The sequence below is a fragment of the Gymnoscopelus microlampas genome, assembly GCF_963454915.1.
Source record: "Gymnoscopelus microlampas genome assembly, chromosome: 8".
NCBI classification, from domain to species: Eukaryota; Metazoa; Chordata; class Actinopteri; order Myctophiformes; family Myctophidae; genus Gymnoscopelus; species Gymnoscopelus microlampas.
The window spans coordinates 42,781,946-42,809,730 of NC_139945.1; the positions used below are offsets into that span (position 1 = coordinate 42,781,946).

A 27,785-nucleotide genomic window follows, 5' to 3' on the forward strand; every position below is an offset into this window, starting at 1 on the left:
CCATTTCTTGCTGCATGTTCTCGGGACGCAAAAATAGCAACATCTGGAAACTGCATTATGGCTAAATATAAAAGGTCCCCAAGGACTGACCTGTATGATAGTATTAAATAAGGACATGAGGATTTCACTCAGGACACTGGTTTTCACCAGACAGGATCTACTTGATGTTATTCAAGAGTCGTAGCGGATTCCATCAATGATTCATCTGTTAGAGGGTCTACTAGCCTGTTACATTTTAATCAGGGCGGCAGTAGCGGAGGAGGTACATCAGCCGCTTGGGAACTGGAAGGTTCCCAGTTCAATCCCAGGCTCCCCCAGAGCCCGGGATTGAAGTGTGCTTGAGCAAGACACCGAACTACCAGTACTTTTTACTTTGGTCCTGAAAATATATTTTGATGCCAATACTTTTTCTACTTTTACTTAAAAGAAATAATACAGGACTTGTAAGAGTATTTCTATATTGTGGTATTGCTACTTTTACTTAAGTACACCACCGATTTAAATTCTAAACCTTCATTCAGATCCAAAGGCCATGAGCTATACAAGGTCCATTCTACTTTACTGAGATGAACGTATATCACTGCATATTAATCAATTAACCTATATGAGCAAGATTAAGTCGGTTACCATATTGGTTCTAAATATCGGTTTTGATATATATTCAGCTGATTGCCCAGCCCTAAAATATACTGTGGCAAAATACCACAACAACAATTATTCCAATTAATCTCCCAGTTGAAACATTATGATTATAAAAAAAGAAAAACATACATACACAAGAACAAACACAAGAAAACAAAATGTGACATCCATTAGAAAGTAAGATTAGTGAGATTATGGATAAGAGAAAGGAGAGAACAACACACGCAAGCGTCTTTCACACAAGCACTACAAGCCTGAAGTTATCTAGATAAACATTAACAGGTGGAGCTGGATGTGTGAACGTAAATGTCCGATTCAGTAGGACCTGACCTGCAACAGACTTGACACTTCCCGCTCCCTTGAGTTAACCCATTAAGACCTGAAGCCGATTCTACAAAATGTCTTCTAAATCCCGACAGTTTTCAAAAAAATGTATGTTGCTATATCAGTGGTTCTCAATCTCACACTTTTTCATAATTGTCAAGAACCCCCGAAATTATATGTATTTGTCCACGGACCCCCATCTCAAAATATTTTGTTCCAGGGACCCCCCAGAAGCAAAGATTGGAGTTTGCTTTAAAACATATATATATATATATATATATATATATATATATATATTCAAAGATTTGCTAAAATTGTCAAGATTTAAAAAAAATAGCAGATATACAAGCTCATGGCGCGAGTGCCACGCCATGAGCTTGTATATCTGCTATTTTTGAATAGCCAAGGTGTAAAATAATGCTTTTTAGCTCAAATTTTAAATGACACAGATGCGTGCGTGCGCGCGCGTGTGCATGCTCGTGTGTGTGTGTGTGTCATTGTGACCATGACCATCTAGACTGTGAGAGCAATATGGTCCAGGCCAGTCAGGGTGAAATCATGAAACACATTGTGAAATCATGACATTTAGATGCAAACAAGTTGCATCTAAATGTTAAACACGTCTGTCTGCGCCACTCACGGCCAAGATGGAAACTAGTATGATAGCTAGCTATGTCACTGGCTTAGGTACTTTAAGTCTGGCATCATCATTTTGGGCATGTAGGCGGGGTAAATAAATTAAAACATTTTGATAATCTTTTTAAGAAACTAAGAAAGCAAGATCTACAAGCTCACAACACATTGTGCCGTGGTGCTTTGTGAGCTTGTGGATTGGCTATTTAAAAAAGAAAACCTTTGTGGTTAAGTGGTTACGTTTATTTTAGCTTTGACATGCCCATGTTTACAAGGCGCTACAGTAATTCATTTACAGAGAGAGATGACCTCCACGTGGTATGCATGTTTGTCGGTCTGAACACAACATAGGTGTAGGATGAGTGTGTGTGTGCATGTTGCGTGTGGTGTCTGTCTGTCTGTCTGTCTGTCTGTCTGTCTGTCTGTCTGTCTGTCTGTCTGTCTGTCTGTCTGTCTGTCTGTGTGTGTGTGTGTGTGTGCGTGCGTGCGTGCGTGCGTGCGTGCGCGTGCGTGCGTATCATTCCACAACCAGCTTACATCATTATGCAGTCTGTTTTTCACACATTAACCCTTCAGCTGCTGCAAGTGATCTTTATGTTGGCCGTTTAAAACAAAGCATCATCAGACGCTCCCACATGACTGGCAGCATCAGCAGGAATACTGATTTACAGTAAGACCACTTTCCCTGGTATGAGGCGGTGTCAGGTGTGACTGCAGTATTCATCTTCTTTGAGTGGGAGGATGGGAGGATGAGGTCTCATATTATGCATCCTTTACACACACACACACCAATATGTACAACCCCATTCCTCTCTGAGGAGAACTCATCCTCATTCAGTCATTGGAATATTAGTGCTGTCTTTCTTTCACAGCACAGAGACAGAGACAGAGACAGAGACAGAGAGAGAGAGAGAGAGAGAGAGAGAGAGAGAGAGAGAGAGAGAGAGAGAGAGAGACACACACACACACACACACACACACACACACACACACAGAGAGAGAGACAGAGAGAGAGAGAGAGAGAGACACACACACACACACACACACAGAGAGAGACAGAGAGAGAGAGAGAGAGAGATCCAGACAATCCAGAACCACAGAACATTCAGGTTGTAGTAGTGAGCTGGATCAGCCGGGTTAGAGGTTGCTATGGGTGGCAGAAATAGCACCCACACTCATACAATGAGTATGGAAATAGACGGGCTGGAATGCAAGTGCAGGAGGAGAGTGAATCAACTGATGAGAAGGCCTGAAAGAATGGAGAAAGGCAGGAGAATTTTAGAAGGTGTGGGAACATTTTATAACCCTGGCCTTGAAATGTCTTCTTTCACAAAACACCTATTTAATATCTCTCTCTCTCTCTCTCTCTCTCTCTCTCTCTCTCTCTCTCTTACCCACTCTCACTTTTACTTTCAACAACACTTGTCCCTCGACATCAGAAAAAAAAAAAGGTTTAAATATGGACATACAAGGTTTCTGCCCAACGGTGAGCAATGACATGCTCAGCCTAATGGCTAATAGATACTCCATCGTACGATGAAGGACGATTCCAAAGGCTGGAATCAATACATCTAGTGGAGGAACAAGGGCTTCCTCAGTCTCTATATTAGATCTATGTTTGATCATAAAAGAGCTAGACCGTTGCTAGATATTGATTCAGTAAGCCATTACCGTAGGAAACTGATTTGATTGCCTCTCTGTACTTTTATAATAACTAATTACCACGTTGCAGAGCCAAAGGAAAATGAGTGCTGTGTTTTCGAACGTCTGCCACTTTGCGTGCATGTCTATGTATGTGCATCAGTGCACATGTTTGACTGTGGGCACCTGGCCGATAAGTATCACATGATTTGACAGCCCTCAAATCGAAACTCCACTCCACAAAGATCCAGCATGTGTAATGCTAGCTTAGCATGGCTGCAAAGCAGTGGTGGAAAAAGTACTCAAATGTTTTACTTACGTAAAAGTATCAATACTGCTGATAGATCATTTATAATCAATAGTGTATTATATTATGATTATTGTATTGTATCATTTTGGATAATTGCATAAAGTATGATGTATTTGCTCAGAAGGGACAGTTCTGTAACTGCTGATATAAGATGTCCTTGCTCCCTGGCCTACTCTTTCTTACCCATGAAAGTTGTGGCTACAGTTTATCCATGATGCCTTAGCACAGACAACCTTGCCACCAAAATGAGCCTTCGCCCCTATTCATGTTGATATTATATTGTGGGGTGGGCTTAATGAAAGATAAACTGTCTGTTATATTGATGAACATTTTGTATTACCAGTAGAGAATATTTTTGATGCTGTACCACCTTGTCTCTCCTGTGCAAATAATCAAGTAAACCTGATTATTATTTAATTTATTTTTTTATATATTTTTATTATAAATTTATTATTTAATTTAATTATCCGTGTTACTTCTTTTTACGGTAATCCTTTTTGAAAGCATACTTTCCTGGTTTTCCATAAGTTATCAACTGCAATGTAGAAGTACTCCGTTACAAGTAAAAGTCCGGAATTCAAAATTTACTTGAGTAAAAGTACTAAAGTATTGGTAGCCGATCTACAAGCTCACAACGCGTCGCATTTTCAAATAGCCTAGGTACTGTATAAAATCCGGCTAAAGTTAATGTATGTTTGTACAATGTAATCATTTGTATCTGCAAAGTAACTAGTACATACAGTTTTCAAATATTTTTTGTGGAGTAAAAGTACAATATTTTCCTCTGAGATGTAGTGGATTAGAAGTACAAGTATTGAAATTGGAAAGACACCAGTAAAGTAAAAAATACCTCAAAATTGCACTTAAGTACAGTACTTGAGTAAATATACTTAGTGACTTTACACCACTGCCGCTAAGGAAGGAACTAATGAAACTAAATCAGGAAGGAACAAAAGTAGAAAATAAAAGATAGTCCCAGATGTTGTCTTTCCTGAACATGGTGGTGAATAGGTGGACAATGTATTTTTCTTTATAGATCATGACCATTAAGCAAACAGGGGCTGATTAAAATGATTAAAAAGATTTCAATTTACATTTGCATTTGAAGGCCAACTGAACACTTCCAGTGTGTATTAGGCATCGTTCTCATTCATAAAGCCTGAATTTTACTGAACACTGTGACCATTTTTAAGTGTCTGTGCTGAACCATAAATGCCTTATCTTCTCATCAACAGAAGGTTTACGCTGAAATCAAAGGCGGTTCGGAAGAGCTCTCTTACTCCTTGTCCTACTTTCCAACTGTTAGGTCTATGAGAGAGAGATGCTGTAGGCAGTGGAACAGAGGCAATGCATCACAACTGCTGAGAATGAGTCTCAACCTCCCAAAAGGAGGCTAAAAACATGCTTTAAATAAATCTGGAGCTCATTATCCACAACCCTGCCCTCAAGGGGGATTAAAGTAGTGCGGTGTCTTATCCAGCACACTGATATCTCAGACATTTTGCCTGATCCTCACAAAGGTGTCAGGCTAAAGGTACTATAGCACTTGACACTGAAGTGTAATTACATTCAGACTCTAGGCTTTGATGGATTTGAAAGCGCCTGCATGCCACATGCCTTCACCTAATGATGCACAGTGTATGCAAGTGCGTGCCCTTGAACACTAAACTCACACTTCAGCCCCACTTAGAATTCCCAAAATGTTTCAGCCCAGCTTTGAAATGCAAAATCTAAAATGTTTTTTCACGTGGCAATATGATGAAACGGAGAATCAAATGAAAATGATCAGTGGTGGAAGAAGTACTTGATTTACTTACTTACGCAAGTAAAAGTATCAATACCATCATGAAGAAATACTCTGTTACAAGTAAAAGGCCTGTGTTCAAGATGTTACTTGGGTAAAAGTACGAAAGTATTGGCATCAAAATATACTTAAAGTACCAAAAGTAAAAGTACAAAACATGTTTGAAAATAGCCGATCTACAAGCTCACAACACGCCGCGCCGCGACGCGTTGTGAGCTTGTAGATCGGCTATTTTCAAATGTGTATAAAATAGGGCTAAAGTGGTTGATGTATGTTTTATAATATAATAATTTATACCTGCAAAGTAACTAGTAATTAAGTTGACAAATAATTGTAGTGGAGTAAAAGTATAATATTTGCCTCTGAAATGTAGTGGAGTAGAAGTAAAAGTATTGACAATTGGAAATACTCCAGTAAACTAAAAGTACCTCAACATTTTACTTAATTTCAGTACTTGAGTAAATGTACTTGTCACTTTACACAACTGAAAAAGAGAAGAGAAAGTGTCACCAGGAACAGAGGTGGTGCTGAACATTATTTCCAATGGCGAGCGGCTTCTCTCACCTATGAGCGTAGATCGGTCATCCCCCATTGGGGAGCGCTGATAACGCGGCACAGCGAAGGGGGGCAGCCTGTGGAACAGCGGCTGCAGCAGAGGCTCCAGTCTGGAGGCCGATGGGTCCGAAGGATAGAACAGGTTGAAAATCTGGGAGCAGGCTGGATGGAGTTGACTCACTGAGGTTCAGAAAGCAAAATGGGCAGTCGCAGCCATTAGATCAAGGCAGTGGTAGCGGCATTTGGTAATAGAATAGTTGAACAGTTGTACGTATAATTGCATGAGGCTGTCAATATCAGTGGCTGCAACTGCCTTGACCGGCAGTACTTATGCTTTGTCTGCTCACAGTATGAACGCTCCTCACCAACACCGTCTCCCATGCTTTCTATTGCAGCCTGTGTCTATATACAGATATGCAGTAAACCCCTGAGTGTTACTCAGGATCGCTTTTAGTGTGTAGTATTGGCCCTCAGGGATCAATAGTTTCTATGTTATCAACTGCTGGGAATTTTGAAGGCTCGGCTAGGAAGGGAGTGATAATCTGTGGGAGTGTCCTTGTGAAATGCCCAAGAGCAAACTGCTGCAAGCTATGACATATTGGTGGTTTGTTGCTCTCACTGACTCATAGTGCAGGGTCAGTTCAAGGCTTTTGGGGGCCTAAAGCTGAATTTTATTAACCCTCAAGCTTTCTCTCAACCGGCAGTGAGAGAAAAAGAGAGAGAGTCGTTTTAATTTTTCTCATTCCATTCCAACTGGATATGACTGCCGCCTGGCAGAGACTTTTCTATTTATTTCTGTAGCGTCTTTCTGTGGCTTTATTTGGAGTTCAGCGTCTGCACTGCTGGACTATAGAGTATTTCAATCTATATTTTCAAATGTATTATTTATATATTTACAGTAGGTAATCACTGTTAAAACACTGAATATGTGGGATATATTTTTTTACTTTAAAGATGAGATTACTACAGTATGTTTGTAATTAATGGTAGAAACATTTTCTAGGACACGTTGGTTGGACTGTCATCAATCAAGTCAGTGATACAGGATCACCCTGCACTTCTGCATTCAGAATGCTGCAGTATGCACCTTTGTCACAGTCCACTTGTGGTCATTCATATTCATTCATTCATTTGTAGTGCTGGTCATTAAACACTCTCGGTACTGTGACAATTGTTTCTATGTGTGTGTTTGCAGGCACTTGTGCATGTGTATAACTGTGTACCGGTATACATGTTTGTACATACTGTATGTCTGTCTGTCTCTTGTATTCCTTACCCTGGATGGCAGGCAGCACAGTGCATCTCATGGCGAGAACCAGTCCTAGAGGACAGCCTAGCAGGAAGCAGCTTGACACTTCAAAATCAAAACGACCTGGGTTCCACTCCAGACTGGTACTGCTGCCTGGTCGCACCTCCACACCCTCTTTCATTAAACTGGGAAAATACACATACATGCAAAATAATAATAACAAAATTAACTAAATTTTGGAAATAAGAGCCAATGACATAAGAAAAGAGTAAAACTGAGGTCATATGAGATCCAAAATGTACATATGATTTATGGAGACATGTGTGTGTGCTCTTTATGTGAGGTCTCAGTTACAATTTAGGTTTGCTCGAGTATCAGGTAAAGACCCTGCCCGAGTTTCACAGGAAGTATGAGGCTTTGGCTGTTTGAACAGCCGATCTGGCCTGATGAGTTTTCTCTGCCCGGTAGCCGCCAACACCAACATTTACCCATTAAATCCTGCAAAGGGAATTATTATGATCTTGCAGCACAGGAACAAAGCCAAATCAATACAGTGTTTCGATTGCCTTACATTTTCAAGTAGAGCGAGGTCTAAGCAGGGCCGGATCACCCATAGGCGTTTTTTTTAATTATTTTTTTATGGTATACAATTCACCACTGGTACAATGTGTATATATATATACATATATATTTTTTTTTGGGGGGGGGCAGTGCAACCGCCCCTATATGTGAGGTTTGGACATTGGCCACCATTGCACCCCCCCAACCCTGCGCTGTGATTGGCCACCATTGTACCCCCCTAACCCTGCACCGTGATTGGCCACCATGACTCTATTCAGGACTGTGATTGGCTAGAAACACAAGACACATGTGCATAGCCCTATAAATAGGACTATGCGCTTAAAAAAAAACACATTTATGTTTTTTTTAAGTGAATCACTTCCATCACTGTGATGACCACTGTGGCCACACCGCCCACTTCACACTGGGTGTGATATTTATATATACATATGTGTGTGCATGTATAATTTAAAGAAGAGTTTACTGCAGCTAATGTCATGTAAACCTATGGTGTTTATAGCCATTGTAACTTTGACTTTTTACATGTAAAGTGGGAGCAGGCAGGCGCAGAGATCCCGGGGGGGGACGGGGGGGTTTGTCCCCCCATCCCCCCCTAAGTCATTTAGAATAATACAAATAAATGTTAAAATAATGTTTTTTTAAAATAATAAATCAGTAAAATCAGGCAAAAATATGAATTAAATAACATAACCCTAACATAACCCTAACCCTAAAACCGAAATAAAGTAACCAAAAACCAAAAAGAAACGAACGGAATCCGCCAAAAAAAACGAGTGCACGATTTCGGCGCCTGCGCGCGGGTGACCCCCCCCCACCCCAGCCTCAAGCCATATCTCCGCCCCAGTCGTTACTGGCAGAGCTGTGTAGCATTTTATTTGCCTCTTCTCTTGGCCAGGGCACACTTGTAAAAGAGACACTAGTCTCAATGTGATTTCTCTGGTGAAATAAAGGTTAAATAAATAAAAGGGAGCAGGGGGGGGGGGCACTTCAACTTGTGGTCACCCTGGGGCACCACATAGTGCTAAGCAGAAACACTAGGGACTGGGAGTGATTACTGGGAAACAGGGCCTATCGGTGAGCGGGGATTCCCGCTGGGAAATGTAGGGGCCATGGCCAGAGGAAACGGCTTGTCCTTCACACAACCCCGTCTCAGTTTCATGAAGGGAATACCTGGAGAGGTGCATCACCGTGGACACAACGTGTATCACTACAACTTGTTCAGGAAGGGAGGCACTTGTGGCTCATAATTGTGGTGGTGTAAGACCACTTGACCATATGAATTGGAAAGGAGTTTCTTGGAATGAGTTAGCACAGCAGATAACTTCCCCCCCCCATCAACGACCACTCCTACCCTGTTATGTTCACCTGCAGAGCTCAGTCTAGCACATTGTGTGGCTCAGGCTATTTATAATCCAGTAAATGCAGCCAGGCAGGGTCATCTTACTAGTTGAAAATATTGATAAATAGAAGGAGCCAACAAAGTGACACATTTATCAAATCCAACAGTGTCATTATCGATGGACTGCTGACAAATCAAATACATGTCACAGAAGGTATTGCCTCATGGGAAACTACTAAAATACAACTAGTGCACTTAAGTACCAGTTTGCAGCTTTGTGTAAGACTACCACCCAGTGGCGTCGTTAGGGGGGGGCTTCGGTGGCTATAGCCACCAATGTTTTACCCAAAGCCACCAATAAAAAATGAAAAAAAAAAAAAGGAAAAAAAAATATATATATATATATATATTTTTTTTTTTTATTTATTTATTTATTATAAATCTATCAACCTAACCTAACCCTACCCCGCAAAAAATCGTGCATCGAGGGCGCGCGCGTGCATGTGCCCGTTGGCTGCGGGGCTAAGCCCCCGATCTAGTAGAGACCTAGCGACGCGTCTGCTACCACCGTCCCACACACACACTTCCTCATAAAGCTCTGCGTCTGTCTTCCACCCCTCATAATTCTGTTCCCATGTATATTCTAGTTTTACAGGGAGCTCTATCCAACTCAAACATCCATGGGAAGAAGAGGTGGTTAATTTGTTTGTGCATTGCAACATGCATGTGTGACCAGCTGGGCTGGCAGAAATTAATTGAATGGTGAACATTGCTGTGCAGTCGTGCTCATTTGTCAAATGTTGGACATACACGCATTCCCTCCGTCACAGGTCTATTAAATGAAGAATCTGTCACGGACACGGCCGTGTGTCTGTTTCTCCTTTGTTTTTACTGTGTTCCCAATCATCCTGTGTCTTCCATGTCCCTGGTTTGTCTCTCTATGCTTGTGTGTTTGTGTGTTTTTCTTACCTGTCACTCACTCACCTGGATCCTGCACACCTGCCAACCATCAGCTCATCATCTTTCCAGTATACCAACCCTGGCTTTCCTCCCACTCATTACCAGATCGTCATTTCTTCCACTGTGGTAGCAACACTCAGGCTCCTCGTTGAACTTTTACATGTTACTACTTATCTATGCATTCTTGTTCCTGCTTTTAATTCTTTTTTTGTCTCATGTGCCACAGAATCCCTGTCTACCTGCCTGCTTACCCATTCATCCCTGTTAGCTCTTCGAGCTACAGTACACTGCCTTGTCACTCTCCATTCCTCCCCTTCCCTCTGCCGTACCAGCCATTTCCTCACCTCAACCTTTTCCACCAGCAACAGTGAATAAACCTGTTAAACCTCATCTGCTTACTGGTCTGTTTTTGAACTGCACTTGGACAGAATCAAAAATAATGAATAAATAATTGGTATATAATAAATATGAATTCATTCTCACACATTTTATTGCATCCAAATAGTTGAACCTTTGATTGGCCATGAGAAAGTGATCTACAAAATCACAGTACTCGGAAGCTTCCATGTGTGTAACTGTGTGAGTGCGAATCAGCGGGCACTTTAAAAAGAGATGGAAATGCCTGTGTGTGTGTGTGTGATCATGTCTGTGACTGCTGTTCACCTGGAGAAGAAGCTGTGGTGCTGGCCGCCAGTGGATGCGCTGTCTCCATCGTATGAGTCACTTTGCTTGCGGTTGAGAGATGGTCTTCCCTGACTGTGTCCTTCATTTGGAGCGGAGATGTCAATGTTGCTCTTACTTAGCCTCTTGCTAGAGCTCAGACCAGGGCTGTTGTCCCCCAGCAGGCTTGGGTTGTCCTGCGTAAGAGAAGGACAGCATGACACATAGCCAAATTCTATACCTTCATTTCTGCCTCCTCGCGTCCGCTGCACTCCGTCCTCAAGTGTGACCCGGAAATCATTCTGGTCTGTTGTGCCTGGGTGTGGGAGAATGCATGTCAAACGACTAATTTCCAAGCATATTACAGCGTCCATCCAATACAACATGACATCTGGAGGAGGCAGTATTGGGATTTGGCTATTCAGTCAAACCCGATCGATTCCTCCGTCCTCACATCTCATAGCCTACTCACTTGGAGGTGGGGCTAAGGCGTGAGTGGAGAATGTGAGTGATGGAAGTTTGAGTATTATAGCCTATTCTCTCTCACAACAGGCAATGACACGCAGTCCATCAGATCGAGCAGAAAACCTTCTCCGGTCCAACAGTAATACTACAGCAGTGGTAATGGCAGCACTTCTATTCTATTACATACTGTACTGTATTTTTGCTGTGTCAACGCTCAAAGGGAGGGTGGATTGGAGCATGACAGGGTCAAGAGGAGAAAGGGAGTGATGGACAGAGAGTACAGCCCTACAGTAGGGATCACTGAGCATTACTGGGTGTAAGCAGACATAAAACAACACGTCAGATCAGAGAGGATGGATGGAGGGTGGATAGCATAGAAGACTGGGTTTCAAGCTTTTTGTGTCTCAAGGCACACCTGTATTCATAGCAAAAATAACCATCTCATCTCATCTTGATAATCGTCAATGCTGCCAAGCGTTTCAGCCTCTAGCCTCTAGCTTAGTACAGTAGCTGCATGGCCAATTGTTTGTACATTTTATGTCTTAGAACACTCCAATCTCTTCTGAGCACTGTATTGAAAAATATTTTTTGTAAACCTGTGATGTGTCATGTGCTAGTAAAGATTATTCTGATTCTGTTCTGATTCTGTAGAGGGAAAAAAGGAGCAGGCCAAGTATAGAGCCCTGGGGGACCCCGGTCAACTAAGTATATAGAGTTGAAATGGTTATGGTAAGAATTGCATGGGTGAGCAGCATAGACCATTTCATTTTGAAACATTTAGAGACCACTAAAACAGTAAACTATTTATTTATGTCTCTACATCTGTACATATTATCTCTTGTGATCAAGACAGATCCGTCTGATTTTTCATATTCATTGTATCTAAGATACAACCCAGGTAGGTAATCTCATCACTTTCCTTGTGATGTCATTGTCTTTGGCCTTGCAGAGGTTTATTCTGGACCCAAAAAGAAGGTATTCAGTTTTGCCTAGGTGTAGTGATAGTTGGTTATCAGTGAGCCAGGTGCAGATTCTACCAAGTTCAGAGCCAAGGGCCTCTTCAACCTGCAATCTGTCCTTGCCCGAGACCAGGAGTGCCGAGTCATCCGTGAACAAGAACAGATTGCAGTCACATTCTGATGGCATGTGACTGCATGTTGTTTACGTACACTAGGAACAGCAAAGGCCCTAGTATGCTTCCTTGAGGAACGCCGGGGGGAGGACAGGGTTCCGTTCACCTCCAACTCTCTCACCTACAGATAGGATCTTATCCAGCCCACTGATGTTCTATCAAAATCAATGGCCTTCAACTCCATACTGATGGAGTAAATCACTCCATCAGTATGGAGTGATTTACAGTGTCAAATGCCTTATGGAGGTCCAACATGACCATGCCGCAGTATTCCACCTCACGTTTGATGTAGTCGTGACACCAGCAAGGTTTATATAACTATAACTTATATAACTTTATATAACGTGCCAGAATAGTCTCCATATATGAGCATGTTACTTAACTAATAAGTTAAATAACTTATGTTATTTGTGATGCCCTCTGCCCACCGTCCACCCACAAGGCAATTGTAATATAGGTTTTGGGAATGTGAAGAGGACCGTCTTTCTTAGCGGCTGGAATCAGTACAGAGGCCTGGAGTAGGGTTTAACCCGTAGGTGTATTTATTCACAAAACATGACAGACATTTAGGAGAAAACACCCAGACCTGGTAGCATTTGGCTTCTCACCCTCATCTCTGCTGTTGTTCTTCTTCTTCTTCTTCTTTAGTTTTATGGCGGGTCGCAACTGTTTGCTTTTAGGTGCATACCGCCACCTACTGTACCGGAGTATGTAGTCTGACTCCCTACACTTATCTATTCAGTTCATCCGTTATTCTATTTTATAATGTGACTATCTTTTAGTGATAGCACTGCACCCTGCCTATACCCTGTGATACACCCCTATCTCCTTCAGAAATTCCACTACTGCTTTTTGTGTGTCCTTCACCCCGTCTCCCGTTGTCCCCAGTATACCTACTACGCTCCACTGTCTCCCTGCCTCTTCTCTGCTGTTGTGAAATGACAGCAGCCTTTTATAGCCAGCTGAGCTAATGAATCTGGACTATACCATTTTACTGCACCAGTCATAGGGGTGTTTCTAAAACATATAATAAATACCTAACTAAACATACAATAAATACATGAATATAAATAGCCTTAAACACAAGTATTACAAGTCTCATTAACTACAGGTTATTCAATAATTCCTTCTTCACACTACAACATCATTTCAATCACACCAGCACATCATAACCCCCCCTTCTATCCTAATATGGTCCAGCCCAATCTTGCTGAAACACACAGGCAATTGTTAGGCATGCAATCAGACCTCAACAATAACACTTACATTGCACCTCAACCATATTGCACCTAGTCTCTATTGCACTTATTACACACATTACACCTGCCCATCATGATTGTCACACTTTAGTCTCCCCAGGTGGAACTCGTTGGCTGAGTGGCCATCTCAGTCAAACAGGAAACAATCAAATGTATTCAACAATAAAATAATGACTGTGCAAAATACGCTGTGCAAATTACTAAAGTGCCAATATGCTGTGCAATTAAGTCAACTCAGGGTTAAAATACATGTGCAATATTTGTAACAGAGGTCCTCTCTGTTACAGGGAAATGTTGTAAAATATATATATATTTTTTAACAACTTTTTAAAATGTTTTGCCTATCATGACATACCTAAAATAGGGGTGCCAGGTTGAAAGTGGGTAAATTGATCTGGGCCCTTCTGTGTGGCTGCAGCACACCTGAGTGTCATCATGTTGTTGTTACTGGGCTCTTACCTTCAAGCTCTCAGTACTATTGTTCCTACTGCTGCTGTCGGGGCTCCCAGGCCTCTGGCAGCTGCTGAAACACAGTGCATCAAAACACAGCACCCCCCCGACACAGTCAGCCATGAGGCACACCTGGTCGGAAAAACACACAAAGATATGCATTTAGATTATGCAGATATGCACATCAAAGACACACACACACACACACACACACACACACACACACACACACACACACACACACACACACACACCCAATGTACCCCAAAAAGTATTAACTGTACGTGTTTTTTTTTGTTCTAGCCAGTTTACTGTAGGAACGTTATGTACGGAACGAAAGAAGAGAAGCGTAAAACGGGAACGAAATGATTGGAAAACAATTCAATTTATTTTGCCTTCATATTTACACTATGTGAGGTAGTAATTGCAGTCCTCAGGGGACCTGAACTCCATACATTACACAGATCTCATTTATTCCGTCGGCGATGATTGGCCTCCATTAAAGTAACTATAGAGAAATGATTTGAGGTGTCCATGAGAGATTATAGGGGGAGATCTTCCTCTCCTCTCCTCTCCTCCCCTCCGCTCCCCTCTCCTCTCCTCATTGTTTATGACTCATCTCCTTTGCGTCAGCAGCCTCTGTGGGAGCTCAAGCACTATAATGGACATGGACGCACCTGGCCTGTGAATCCCTGACCATCCTCTGATTGCAGGAAGCTGTGGTAGACCTGGTTGGCGCGGGTGATGACAGTTGCCACTGTATCCAGGTAGCGGGGGGAGGCGATGGCAAGCAGGGGGAGGGCAGCGAGGGGCAGATGGTCCACACTGCTGGACACACAACTCTCATCATAGCTGTATGGGTTCAGACTGACAGGCAGAAGGAGGGGAGGAAGGGAGAGAGGAAGGGAGGGGGGGGGGGGTGAGGGGGGGAGGAACGGAGGGAGGGGGAGGGAGGGAGGAAGGAAAGAAGGAACGGAGGAAGGGAGGATGGAAGGGAGGGAGGGAGGGAGTAAGGGAGGGAGGAAAGAAGGAAGGGATGGATGGAGGGAGGAAAGAAGGAAGGGATGGAGGGAGGGAGGAAAGAAGGAAGGGATGGAGGGAGGGAGGAAAGAACAAAGGAAGGAAGGAAGGAAGGAAGGAAGGAAGGAAAAAAGGAAGGAAGGAAAAAAGGAAGGAAGGAAGGAAGGAAGGAAGGAAGGAAGGAAGGAAGGGAGGAGGGAGGACAGAAGGAAGGAAGGAAGGAAGGAAAAAAGGAAGGAAGGAGGGAGGGAGGGAGGGAGGGAGGACAGAAGGGATGGAAGGAAGGAAGGAAGGAAGGAGGGAGGGAGGAAGTGCCAAAGGAGGAAGAAGAAAGTAGGAAAGCAAGAATGAAGAAAAGAGCAAACAAAATAAATAGTAAAGGAGGAAGGAAGGAAGGAAGGAAGGGAGGGAGTAGGAAAGGGAAAAGAAAAGAAAAGTGGTTAAGGATGAAGAGCATGGTTCAGTGTTTATTCATAATGGTCATTCCTCTGACATTTCCAAACATATCATCATCAGCAGTTTGAAATGTCAAATGAAAGTAGTGAACGTTTTCAAATAAAATTGCTCTGCAAATCTAACATTTTTTTTTTGTTATTGTCATTTTCTTTATCTGTTGAAAGCATGCATTTGAAAAGCCTCTGTTATCACTCTGAATCCATTAAACTCAACTTATCCAATCTGTTCAAACTGGGCTACTTATCTACTTATGGGCTACTTATCTCAAGAAGATAAAAGGCATGACAAGCAAAGTGACAGGTAACAGCAAGGAGGGCATGTGCGTGCGTGTGTGTGTGCGTGTGTATGAGTCACAGTATATGACAGTTTACATTCCAGAGAAGACCAGAGCCTTTATTGGATTGCTTGGGCAAACAGTGAAAGATTGCTTTGCCCTGCATGCTCTCTTTGGGTGTCTGAACCAACCCTGTGCCCATCTATCAGAGGCTCTGTCTGTGGGCCGCTGGCCGCTTGTGAGCTAGATATGCTGTCTGTTTTTGTTAACAAGGAATATTTCTAATAAAACCATAAAACCATTAAAAAACACAATTATTCTTTTTTTCTTCCTTTTCATATTAAAAAGGGCTTAATAGACCCCTTCAGGGTGTTAAAGACCCCTCCGCTTTGCATCAGGGTCTAAATCACTGATTAATTGATTATAGGACTGACATTTATCTGCTTGACTCAGTACATACATGTGTTGAATTACTCTGCGTAAGCACATACTGATACCCTTGATACCACGACCATCAACTACTTTATCAGATAGACTGACGACTATGCATGTTCTATTCCTAATCATTCTGTTCTTTTCCATGTCTCATATTTTCTGGTCAAGTACAGAAGTCAAGTACTATATTCTCTATGTGATAATAATAAACTTCACAACTTGTCGTGTGAGACTGCCTGGTGTCATCTTGTTCTCCGAGCTCATCACTCAACTGAATCATCCCTCAGTTAACGGACCACATGGAGGGTCAACTCAATCCCTGTTGACTATCCCTTGTGTAAAAGCTTGATCTGTAGCAGCTACACAGCTTATAGTCTTCCCATAGGGCCATGTGTTATTAATGAGCAAGAGTGAGGCGAGCCGCTCCCCAGGTGTATGCCTGTGACGATAAGACCAGTCTGCAGCAAGCATTTCCAAGAACTCTATAGAATAGAAGCACTGTTAGAGTTAGAGACTTAAAGGGGAATACCACTCATTTTCAACATTGAACTATGTCTTTAATAATGTCTTTAATTGATTGAGGTCATGTGATCAGTGGCAGACGCAGGGTGCACTTTTGGCTGAGGGGGTGGAGGCAAAAGTACACCCTGCGTCTGCCACTGATCACATGACCTCAATCAATTCTCCAGTTCTAGGCAACATAGAAGGGGGGGGGGGGCTTTTTTCTTATTTCCACACAACAGCTCTAAGGTGCATTAAAGACATAGTTCAATGTTGAAAATGAGTGATATTCCTCTTTAAGACAATAGAGACAGAGACATTCTCCCATATGGATTTGCAAGAAAACAAAGACATCAAAACTGGGGTATGCTGTACTGTCCCTGTAACTACAGTATACACATTAATATCAGAAAGACAATCATTCTTAACAACGCACGCATGCACGCACACACACACACACACACACACACACACACACACACACACACACACACACACACACACACACACACACACACACACACACACACACACACACACACACACACACACACACACACACACACACACACACACAGTTACATGCTTGCTATCCTATCGTTGAAATCTTAATCTATTATAAACACAGCTGTGCCTCAGTACAGAGCTCACAAGGCACTGCAGGGCAACAGTACAGATTGATTTCATTAGTCTGATTATGCAAATGCTTGCTGTACTGTAAGTGTTAAAATGGAACAGCCGTGTTTCAGGTGAACATAATGATTTAGTTTAAAGTGTTGTATATGTTATGAACATAACATACACATCTAAGCCATATGTTAGGATTACTTCACTTCAAAAGTCTACTTTTGCCCTATAGCTAGGAGGCAGAGATGTGGCTGCTGAAGGAGCTGGCGGAGCGACCTCAGGGTCCATAGAACTCAGTTTGTGCTCTGTTTCTACGAAATTAATCGGATGCAAGTAACCTGGCTGATTGGAGTGTCAAACCATTCTTACACAACTCTGGAACATTTTACTAAGTATAGTATGGTGTAGTGGTTAGTAGAACATTTACCACAACATGGTGAAGTCAGTGGTTCATATACCACAAAAGCCTTACTGCGAGGCGCAACTAATTATTGTTTGGCTCAGGCAGTCCTGGTGTCTATTTCCTTGGCGGCCAGCAGCTTGTCGTTATCCTTATATCCATCAATATGTTCTTGCACTTACAGAGTACACAGTGCTCCTCTGAGTCCTGAATCTGCGGTTTGACAATCAGAGGGAGCCTCCTTTCCATCACCCTCCTGGATTAAACTTTCCTGGGGAGGCTGAGCAGTGTGATATACTGTAATTGGAGCACAACCTCCAGTCACCCTTTTATAAAATGGGATTCACCATGTCTGCCATTGCAGTGCACAGGTACAGCCCCCAATAATTTCGCACTAAATTATGAAGCTCCCCTCCAAGTCTTGTAACTCTAGCCCTTACAGTGTCTGAGAAAAAATCACACCTGTGTGAAGGTAGCGGCGCCTTTGATATATTTTGTCATAGATATGTGTTTCTACTAGAGAAACAATATTAAATCTCTGTAAATTTATTTCAAGGCTTCCAGTGGCACTAAATAGTGCCATTGGAAGCAAATCACCAAATGCATTCCAAGGTAAGTGGCAAAAACTGATCTGTCATAGCTGATAGAGTGGGTACCTAAAAAATAAGGGTCTCTCTAGCTGTTTTAACATCGGGTTCTGTGACATGGCTGCGTTTCTACCTTTAAAGGTGTCGAGTTCCTTGGTGAGCAACTGTATTTGAACATCACGTTCATTCAATTTGAACTTATAGGACATCATTATTTCTGTGATATCCTTTGAAATTATAGGGTCAATGACTTCGCTTGTTTCCTCTGGGATAACATCACTCTTTGACCTAATTTTTGGGTCGATGACTGCGTTTTTCGGCTCCTGAAAGAAAGGACTCTTGGATTCTCGATCGTCTTTATCAAACCATTCTCTCATAACGGATGACGGGATCCCCGAGCTCAGACTTTCTATTACTACAAGCGAAGTCATAGGGTCAATGACATTGTTTGTATCCTCGGGGATAACATCACTCTTTGAGCTCATTTTTGGGTCAATGACTGCGTTTTTCGGCTGCCGAATGAAAGGACTCTTGGACACTAGATCTCCTTTGTCAAACCATTCTCGCATAACGGATGACTGGATCCCCGAACTCAGACTTTCTATTACTTCACCCTTCGTCTGTTCATCATTCAAAGATTGTATTTGAACATTACATTCTTGTATCTTTCTCTTTCTATTCGTCATATTGGGAAGAATCTTGGACAGATCCCAAGATTCCCAAGATAAAGTTAAATTGAAAATCTAACTTTAAATAACTTACCTAGAAGGAGACTTTAGCCAAATGAATAATAAAATGAAATTATTAAATATTTCTAGATATTACTCATTGTTTATTTAGTCATTGTTTATATAGACATCTAATTCTATATTCATGACATCATAGTGATGTCATGAATAGTAACATAGTGATGTCATGAATAGTGACCAATCAGAACGTTGACGGACCTGACCAATCAGAACGTTGACGGACCTGACCAATCAGAACCTTGGCGAGCCTGACCAATCAGAACGTTGACGCAAAAGCCAGGTATAGAGGGCTAATATCCGCTCTATACCTAAAGGTATAGAGCGGCTAGCGCCGCTAAAAATACTTGAATGGGAGTTTTTTCATTTTCAAGTGGATGGGGACATTTAATGCACTAATAAATCAATATCAATTAAACTATACAACCTATCTCTTAGCAAAGTATAAGCCATTGATTCCCGGTGAAGCCGGTCAATTTGACCTACGGCACGAGTGTGGGAAAAATAAACTGTGGGAGAAGTAGCGCAACAAAATAAAGTTTATCTATAAAGAAGAAGAAGAATAAAGTCGGAAGAGTACTATAGTCTGGTTGCCCTGTTCGGGCAACCACACTAATAATAAATACATTCATGGAATTTCAACTATTGTACAGGTGGTTAGGTCCAGCTGCTATTCAGTCAGCTCTTTATGGAGGAATTTAAATTAACAATGGAGCTAATCGACCTAAGGCTTGCAGGTAACCTCTGTGGAGCTTTCTTTGGTGGTATAACTGTGTACATGACTAAATTTAGAAAAGTCATTGACCTGATATTTGGGTACCACTTTGTTTACAGTCATGTGGACCATATCATAATATGGGATAATCTCTCCTCCACTCTCAGCCCCTCGAGGCTAATAAAGTGAACAGGAGAAGATGTTCTGGGGTGGAGTTTAAGGATCAATCTAACTCATTTATTTTGCAAGGTCTGTAGTTTCTTTTTTCAGGATGTTAGTGTAACAGTATCTGCAAGCGTAATCAAAATGGCATTGAGTAAGTGCCCCAGCCAATATTTCATTTATAAAAGTGGATATAAAAGTGAAGTAAGTCACTTCTTTGGCTGTAACTTCAAAGTCACCTATACTGTCCCACCACTCTGAATCCAGGGGACTTCTTTAGTTTTGCATTAGACCCAAAGAGTAGACATTATCGATATGGGTGAGGCTTTCCCCATGTCTTCAGACTTCAGCCTCCTCCACGTGTTGGGTCCAGGAGCTCCTCAAAAGAGGGAACTACAAAACAGCAGCATTCAGCCGGGAGCTTGAGAGTATCGACACACCCACCTGGTGCCTCTCATCCTGGGAAGGAGAGAGTCCAGCCCCTTTTCAGGAGTTTGATTCCAGAGCATACAGCATAGAGGTGAGCTAGCTACTGTACGCTAGTTGGTACCACTACACTTCCCGCACCAGCTCCGGTTCCTTCCCCACTAGAGAGGTGACATTCCATGTCCCTAGAACTAGCCTGTGATGCCCCGGGCCCAGGGGTCAGCACGCCAAGTCCCCAACTTTGCCTGCTGCCAGCTTACAATGCACCCAACCCCAATGCATATCCTGCAGGTGTTGGGTTTGTCGTTACTTATTTATTACAATAAATGGCCCTGATTAAGGCAAGAATCTTTAACACTTCTCTGTCTGCACAGCCAGAGGAAAGGTCTATGCAGAGAGCAAGTATATATACAGTTCAGTCAGATAACTCACAAATAGATTGAGAGTGTGAAGTTTATATTTGATATTGGCGTTCAGGCTCTGATATTAGTGTTGTTCCGATACCAGTATCGGTACTCGGTACCCAATACTCTACTCGTGTACTCGACTCGGTACTCGGTAAAGCTCCCGATACTCTCAACCGATACCAAAACATTAACAAGTAGCCAACATTTTATTGCAGTGACACGGCCCACAGATGGCGCCGTACCATTGGAATGCAAGTTTGTGGTGTTCTAAATCCTGCATACAGCGTGGCTCGCTGGCTGCACAACAACACACGCACGCACCCCCTTCTTCAATGAATGGATAAAAGAAAAAAAACATGTCGTCGCCGGTTTGGAAGTACTTTCGGGTTCAAGAAGACAAAAAAAACAAAAGCATGGCAGAATGCAAGATATGCTCTGCTAAAATATTGAGGGGGGGCACGAAACCCAGTGCATACAATACCAGCAACTTGATAAAACATCTCGAAAAGAAACACAAGCCGGAGTACGCCGAGTTTAAGGCTGTTAGTGCCAGCAGCACCAGGCTTCAACAGCCAAATTTACAACAAACACTCCAGAAGCAAGAGAAAATGTCCAAAGAAAACCCGAAGGCAGTAAAAATAACACAGGCTCTCATCCAATTCATTGCCCTTGACGACCAACCAGTTGTGGATAACGTGGGATTCCGACGGCTTCTTAACATTTTGGAGCCCAGGTATGAGGTTCCAGGCCGTCGTTATCACAGAAACCATGTTGCCTAACATACACGGCTTTGTGAAAGAACACATACACAGCTTGTTGTGTGATACTGTATGTCGGCGATTAGTTTAACCACGGATATTTGAAGCAGTAGCGTGAGTCCAATGTCGCTCATCAGCCTAACTGCGCCATGGGTAGACAGTGAGTTCAAGCTTCAAAGAGTCATGCTGCAAGCCAAACAATGTTGTGGTTCGCATACAGGCCGTGTAATAGCCGATACGTTTGCCGAAATGCTTCAAACATGGAAGATAACTAAAGAATCTGTTCACCTAGAAGACTCCCACCTAGAAGACATCCATAAGGAGATCAACCAGCCTTTCAAACTAATTTCCTGTGCTTATTTTTGCAAACTGCTAATAAAGTATTCAATCAATCAATCAGGTGAGCTGCGCTGATGAACAGCGGCAGATGTGATCCTTGCTGTGACAGTGCTCAAGAGATTGCTGACCAGAGAGACAGAGGAGGACCGTGGAATAAGAACAATGAAGGAGACCTTGCTAGAAGCTGTGAGGAAACGCTTTAAGGACACAGAGGACAATCCACTCTACTGCATTGCAAGCATACTTGATCCAAGGTAACTAATATAGTCTTATATCTATGTTAAAAATAAATACAAATCGGCGCTGTTGGATAGGAAGCATGTAGGACGTGTTTCTCAGCGGCTCCGTCTGAATGTGACTTAAACTTTCTTTTTGCACTATCTAACTTTTTTTTTTGACCGGTATAAACCATCGTTAGTACCTTTTTTTTCTTTTGATACATTATTTTTCATTTAAAAACGAGCAATGGCCGATAAGAATGCGCGTAAGCAGTGCACCGACCGGGCTAAAGTTCAGACGACAGAGAGCGGGGAAGCTAGCGCGATGGTGGAGCAACAAGCTAACGAAGCTATGCTGCAGAGCATCAAGACAATGATGGACGAACTACGGTCGGACATTATTTCTAAATTTGACTCCATCATCGCGGATACTGTCAAGAGAGAGTTGAGTGGAGCTCTGCAGCCCATGGAGAATAAAATAGACCAACAAAGTCAATCTATTATGGAACTGGAGCGCTCGGCGACGGACCAGGATGGTACGGTGGCTCACTTACAAGCTACTGTTACCATGCTAACCGAGCTGGTCAAATCTCTCTCCGATAAATGCGAACAATTGGAGGGGCGCAGTCGTTGGCAGAACGTGAGGCTAGTAGGCCTAGCCGAAGGGGAAGAAGGCTCCCGTCCCACTGAAACTGTGGCGAAAATCCTGAAAGATCTGCTGGCTCTGGACGACCTACCCGTTTTGGACCGATGTCATCGCAGCCTACGGGCCAAACCTAAAGATGGCGAAAATCCTCGCCCTCTTATCATGAGGGTGAATATGTTTCAGATCCGTAACCTGATTCTACGCCGGGCTGGGGAGTGCTCTCCTCTCTCATACAACGGTAAGAAGTTGTCGATCTTCCCCGATTTCACCCAGGCTGTGCTCAAGAAGAGGGCCCTATTTGCGGCCGTGAAAAAAGAATTACACTCATGCCCTGGTGTGAAGTTTGGGTTAATGTTTCCCGCAGTTTTGCGCATTACTCTTACCGACGGCCAGACGCGCAGATTTGAAGATGCGGATCAGGCAATGGACTTTGTTGTAAAAACTCTTAAAAAAGTTGTCGTTCCTGACGAAGTTGTATAAGCTAGCCGGCTGGTTAGCTGTTTGGCTAGGCTAACTGGCTAGGCTAACTGGCTAGTTAGCCGCTAACTAGCCGTTTCGAGAAGGACTACAATTCCCATTCAGATAGTCGAGGTTGACTCTTAAGAACTACTTCCGGTTCAACCGGAAAAACATTGGTCATGGAAACTACATTGCCCAGACGCCTCGGGCGTTGGAGCCGCGAATACCGGACTACAACTTTCATTCGCCAAAAAGACTACATTTACCTGGCGCCTCGGGTGCCACAACAGGACGGACTACATATTCACAATGACTACGTTTCCCATGTGCCTCGGATGCAGTGGCTTTGACGCCTGGATTATATCCTTTGTTCATCACGTGAGTTGCCTTGACTGCAGTTGGATGGTTGTGAGGAGGCTTGACTTCTCTCCTATGCTTTCTTGTCTCCCCCCGTTTTTGTTTTGTTTTTTGGTCTCATTATGGTTTTGTTCTTTCTTGAACTAATACATGCAGGTTAACTGTTTTAAGGACTGATGTATTTATTTTAGGTTGATATTAAGGGGGGGGGGGGTATTATATATTTTTTCTTGTTTCCTTCTCGATTGCGGTTACAATAGTTTGGATCTCGTCATTGTTGTTGATTAAATAATAACAATTGATATTTCATATTTTTATTTTTTCAAAAATTTTCAAAAGTTAAAAAAAAAAAATTTTCAAAATGTTCAAAAGTCAAAAAAAAAAAAATATTTTATTTTTTATTTTTATTTATTTTATTTTATTTTTAATTTTTTCAAAATTTTCAAAAAGTCAAAATTTTCAAAAAAAATTCAAAAAAAAAAAAAAAAAAAAAATCAAAATTTTCAAAAAGTCAAACATTTCAAAAAGTCAAAATTTTCAAAAAAATTCAAAAAGTCAAAATTTTCAAAATTATTATTTTTTCTTGTCTTTTTTCTCTCTCTGTGGTTACTGGGTATGGGCCATCTGTGTAGTGTTTTTTATTTGCACCTTTGTGAGTTGAGCTTTTACGGTGGACAGTGGTCTAATGGTGCCACTCATGTGTACCCTTTGATGGTCTTTTTTTGGCTCATTTTTGCACTAAGTACCATTTCTTTTTTATCTTTATTTTTGATACATCCAATATTTGGTTTGGTTGTAAAGGTTACTACACTAATGTGCATTTGTATTTTTTTATACTTTTCACTTATTGTCACATTCCCTTGGAGTCTACGCTTGAGTAGTTTAGGTAAGGTGAACTACTATGTTGCGTAACAGGGTATTAGTAGTGTTAGGGGTGGGGGGCGCGCATCTCTTTCGGGGGGTTGCTTCTGCCGTGTTTGTGGGGTGGGTTGTGGGTGGGGGTGGGGTATATGTGTTTTTGGTTTTTGTTTTTTTTCATCAGTCTAACATTGATCTTGTGATCCGTTGCAGTGCTGTGCCCCTGATATACATAGCATCCCTCTGGTTTAACTATGGCCCAATCTAATTTCGTGGCAAAATCTGGTGGGGGTGAAATTCGGTTCACTAGCTTTAATTGTAAGGGGCTTAACAATCCTATAAAGCGCAGTAAGGTATTGCATCATGTTAATCAGTTGGGAGCACATGTCATTTTTTTACAGGAGACCCACCTTAAGATCTCTGATCATTCGAAACTTAAGAAGAGTTGGGTTGGGCAGATTTATCATTCTTCTTTCTCAGGCAAAGCAAGAGGTGCAGCTATTTTGCTACATAAGTCTGTTCCTTTTCAGCTTTCAAATATTACGTCTGATCCTAATGGCAGATTTGTGATCATTACTGGACAGATTCATAATACTCGTGTGGCCTTGGATAATGTTTATGCTCCCAACTGTGATGATGATGCCTTTTTTACACGCCTTTTCTCCAAGCTGCCTGATATGTCCTCACACCATTTGATTTTAGGGGGTGATTTCAACTGCTGGCTTTGCCCTCGTCTGGACCGTTCGTCTACCAAGGTCCGCGCGCCCTCAAAGTCCTCTAGAGTAATACAGTCCTTCATGTCTGAGTTTGCGGTGTCCGATGCCTGGCGCTTATTCAACCCTTTTGTTTTGTCGATTTTGTTTCCAAACAAATAGATTTTTTTCTAAGTTTCAACAAAACACCTGATGTTTCAGCCTCTTTGTTATGGGAGAGTTTGAAGGCATATATTCGGGGGGAGATAATCTCGTACGCTAGGTTTGAGGAGAAATGCCGAAAGGATAAATTGGTTCATTTGTCTCAACGTATATCTCAAATTGATGCTGTTTATGCTGTCTCCCCTTCTCCAGAGCTTTATAAGGAGCGCCTTATTGTACAGGCAGAATACAATGTTCTCACTACAAATCGTACCACTGAACTTTTGATTCAAACAAGATCCAGGTTTTTCGAACAGGGGGATAAGGCTAGTAAACTGTTGGCGCATCAATTACGTCAAATTTCGACCTCCAACCTGATCCCCCAAATTCGGTCCAATTCAGGCATTACCACCAAACCATTAGAAATCAACAACGTTTTTAAGGAGTTCTACTCCACTTTGTATTCTTCAGACCAGGTTTCTGACACTGCCTTTGGCTTTTTTGATAATCTAGACATTCCCACCATTGAGCCACCTGTAATTGAGGAAATGGAGAAACCAATCACTTTGACAGAACTTAGTGTAGCCGCGTCGAGCCTACAGAGCGGGAAATGTCCGGGTCCGGATGGCTTCCCATCTGACTTTTATAAGAAGTTCTTTCATAAGTTAGGCCCGTTACTGCTGGACATGTTCAATGAAGCACTTGAGCTTGGATGTCTTCCCCAGACTCTTAGCCAGGCCTCCATTTCCCTTCTTTTAAAGAAAGGTAAAGACCCTCTTGAGTGTACCTCCTATCGCCCAATAAGCTTATTGAATGTGGACTTTAAATTACTATCAAAATTGCTGGCATCGCGCCTGGAATCTATTCTCCCATCAATTATTTCTCCAGATCAAACAGGGTTTATTCGTAACAGGCATTCATTCTCTAACCTCAGGCAGTTGTTTAACACCATATATAACCCCTCCCCCCCCAACACTCAAGAGGCTTTGATATCATTGGACGCAGAGAAGGCATTTGATAGGGTGGAGTGGAACTATCTATTTCATACCCTGGGGCAGTTTGGTTTTGGTGAACGTTTTATCTCCTGGGTTAAGTTGCTTTATTCATCTCCGCTGGCTTCGGTTAGGACAAACAATGTTCAATCTGAGTATTTCCGTCTTCACCGCTCCACCAGACAGGGCTGTCCCCTGAGTCCGTTGTTATTCGCAATCGCCATCGAACCACTTTCGATAGCACTTAGGGCTAACCCGCTCATCACTGGTATAGTTAGATATGGTTGCGAGTTGAAGGTTTCACTTTATGCTGATGATCTCCTCTTGTATATTTCTAACTTACCCGTTTCGGTCCCTGCTGCCCTGGCTACTCTTAAATCTTTTGGTCAAATATCAGGGTACAAATTGAACCTGGACAAAAGTGAAATATTTCCCATCAATAATGAGGCTAGGAACTACTCACTACATGACTTTCCCTTTAGAATTGCTCAGGATGGGTTTACCTATCTTGGAATCCATGTCTCGCGGGAATATGAGGATCTCTATAAGACAAATTTTGCTCCCTTACTGACAAGAGTCAAAGCGGACTTCGATCGGTGGTCCTTACTTAATCTATCTCTTGCGGCACGGATCAATTCGGTTAAGATGAATATTCTCCCTCGGTTCTCCTATCTGTTTCAATGTATTCCCCTTTTTCTCCCCCAGACCTTCTTCAGTAAATTGGATGGCATGATCTCCGAGTTTATCTGGGATAAGAAAGTGCCGAGGTTGCGTAAACAATACCTACAAAGACCCAAGTATCTTGGAGGAATGGCTCTACCCAATTTCGGGGTGTATTATTGGTCTGCCAATATCCGAATTCTCAAATATTGGATCCAATATGAAGCCTTTGATCCCCCCCCAACGTGGCTGGTCATGGAGTCAAACTCGGCTGGACCCGTAACATTGTGTGCTTTAGCACATTCCCCTATTCTTTCCTCTACCTCTCCATACACTAAGAGTGTTATTGTTAAAAAATCTTTAAAAATTTGGCTCCAATTTAGACGCCACTTTGGTCTACAGTCTTTCACTACTCGTTCCCCAGTGGCAGCAAACCATGTTTTTCATCCCTCTCTGGTGGACGGTGCTTTCTCAATGTGGTCAGGCTTGGGCATTCGTGCTTTCAAAGACTTATATGTTGATAATGTTTTTGCATCCTTCCAGCAACTTCTGGACAAATATTCAATCCCCAGACAACATTTTTTCAGATATTTGCAGGTCCGTAGCTTTGTGCAAAGAACATTTCCCACATTTCCCAATCTACCTGCTGACTCTGTTTTAGACATTTTTTTAACTCCGTTACCATCTTTGAAGGGTGCAATCTCATATATTTATGATGACATTTGTTGTCTACGGCCTGAAAACTTGAACTCTATAAAAGCTCGTTGGGAGGGGGACCTGGGGGAGGAAATAACAGATGAGGTTTGGGATGCGATTCTGCTACGAGTACATGGGTCTTCTATTTGTGCGAGACATGCTCTCATTCAATGTAAGCTTTTACACC

At 42.3% G+C, this 27,785-nt stretch overlaps 1 protein-coding gene across 2 annotated transcripts in view; it reads right to left on the bottom strand.

The window, feature by feature from the left end:
• The window catches only part of pitpnm3 (PITPNM family member 3), a 112,084-nt gene that overhangs the window by 20,725 nt on the left and 63,574 nt on the right, over positions 1–27,785 (bottom strand). For both annotated transcript variants that reach the window (XM_084064431.1, XM_084064430.1), the window contains exons 6-10: positions 14,683–14,872; positions 14,015–14,137; positions 10,703–10,896; positions 7,186–7,343; positions 5,919–6,089 (exon numbers count right to left, since the gene is read on the bottom strand). In XM_084064431.1, the coding sequence (XP_083920557.1) occupies positions 5,919–6,089; positions 7,186–7,343; positions 10,703–10,896; positions 14,015–14,137; positions 14,683–14,872 (836 nt within the window). The remainder of the gene's footprint in view (positions 1–5,918; positions 6,090–7,185; positions 7,344–10,702; positions 10,897–14,014; positions 14,138–14,682; positions 14,873–27,785) is intronic.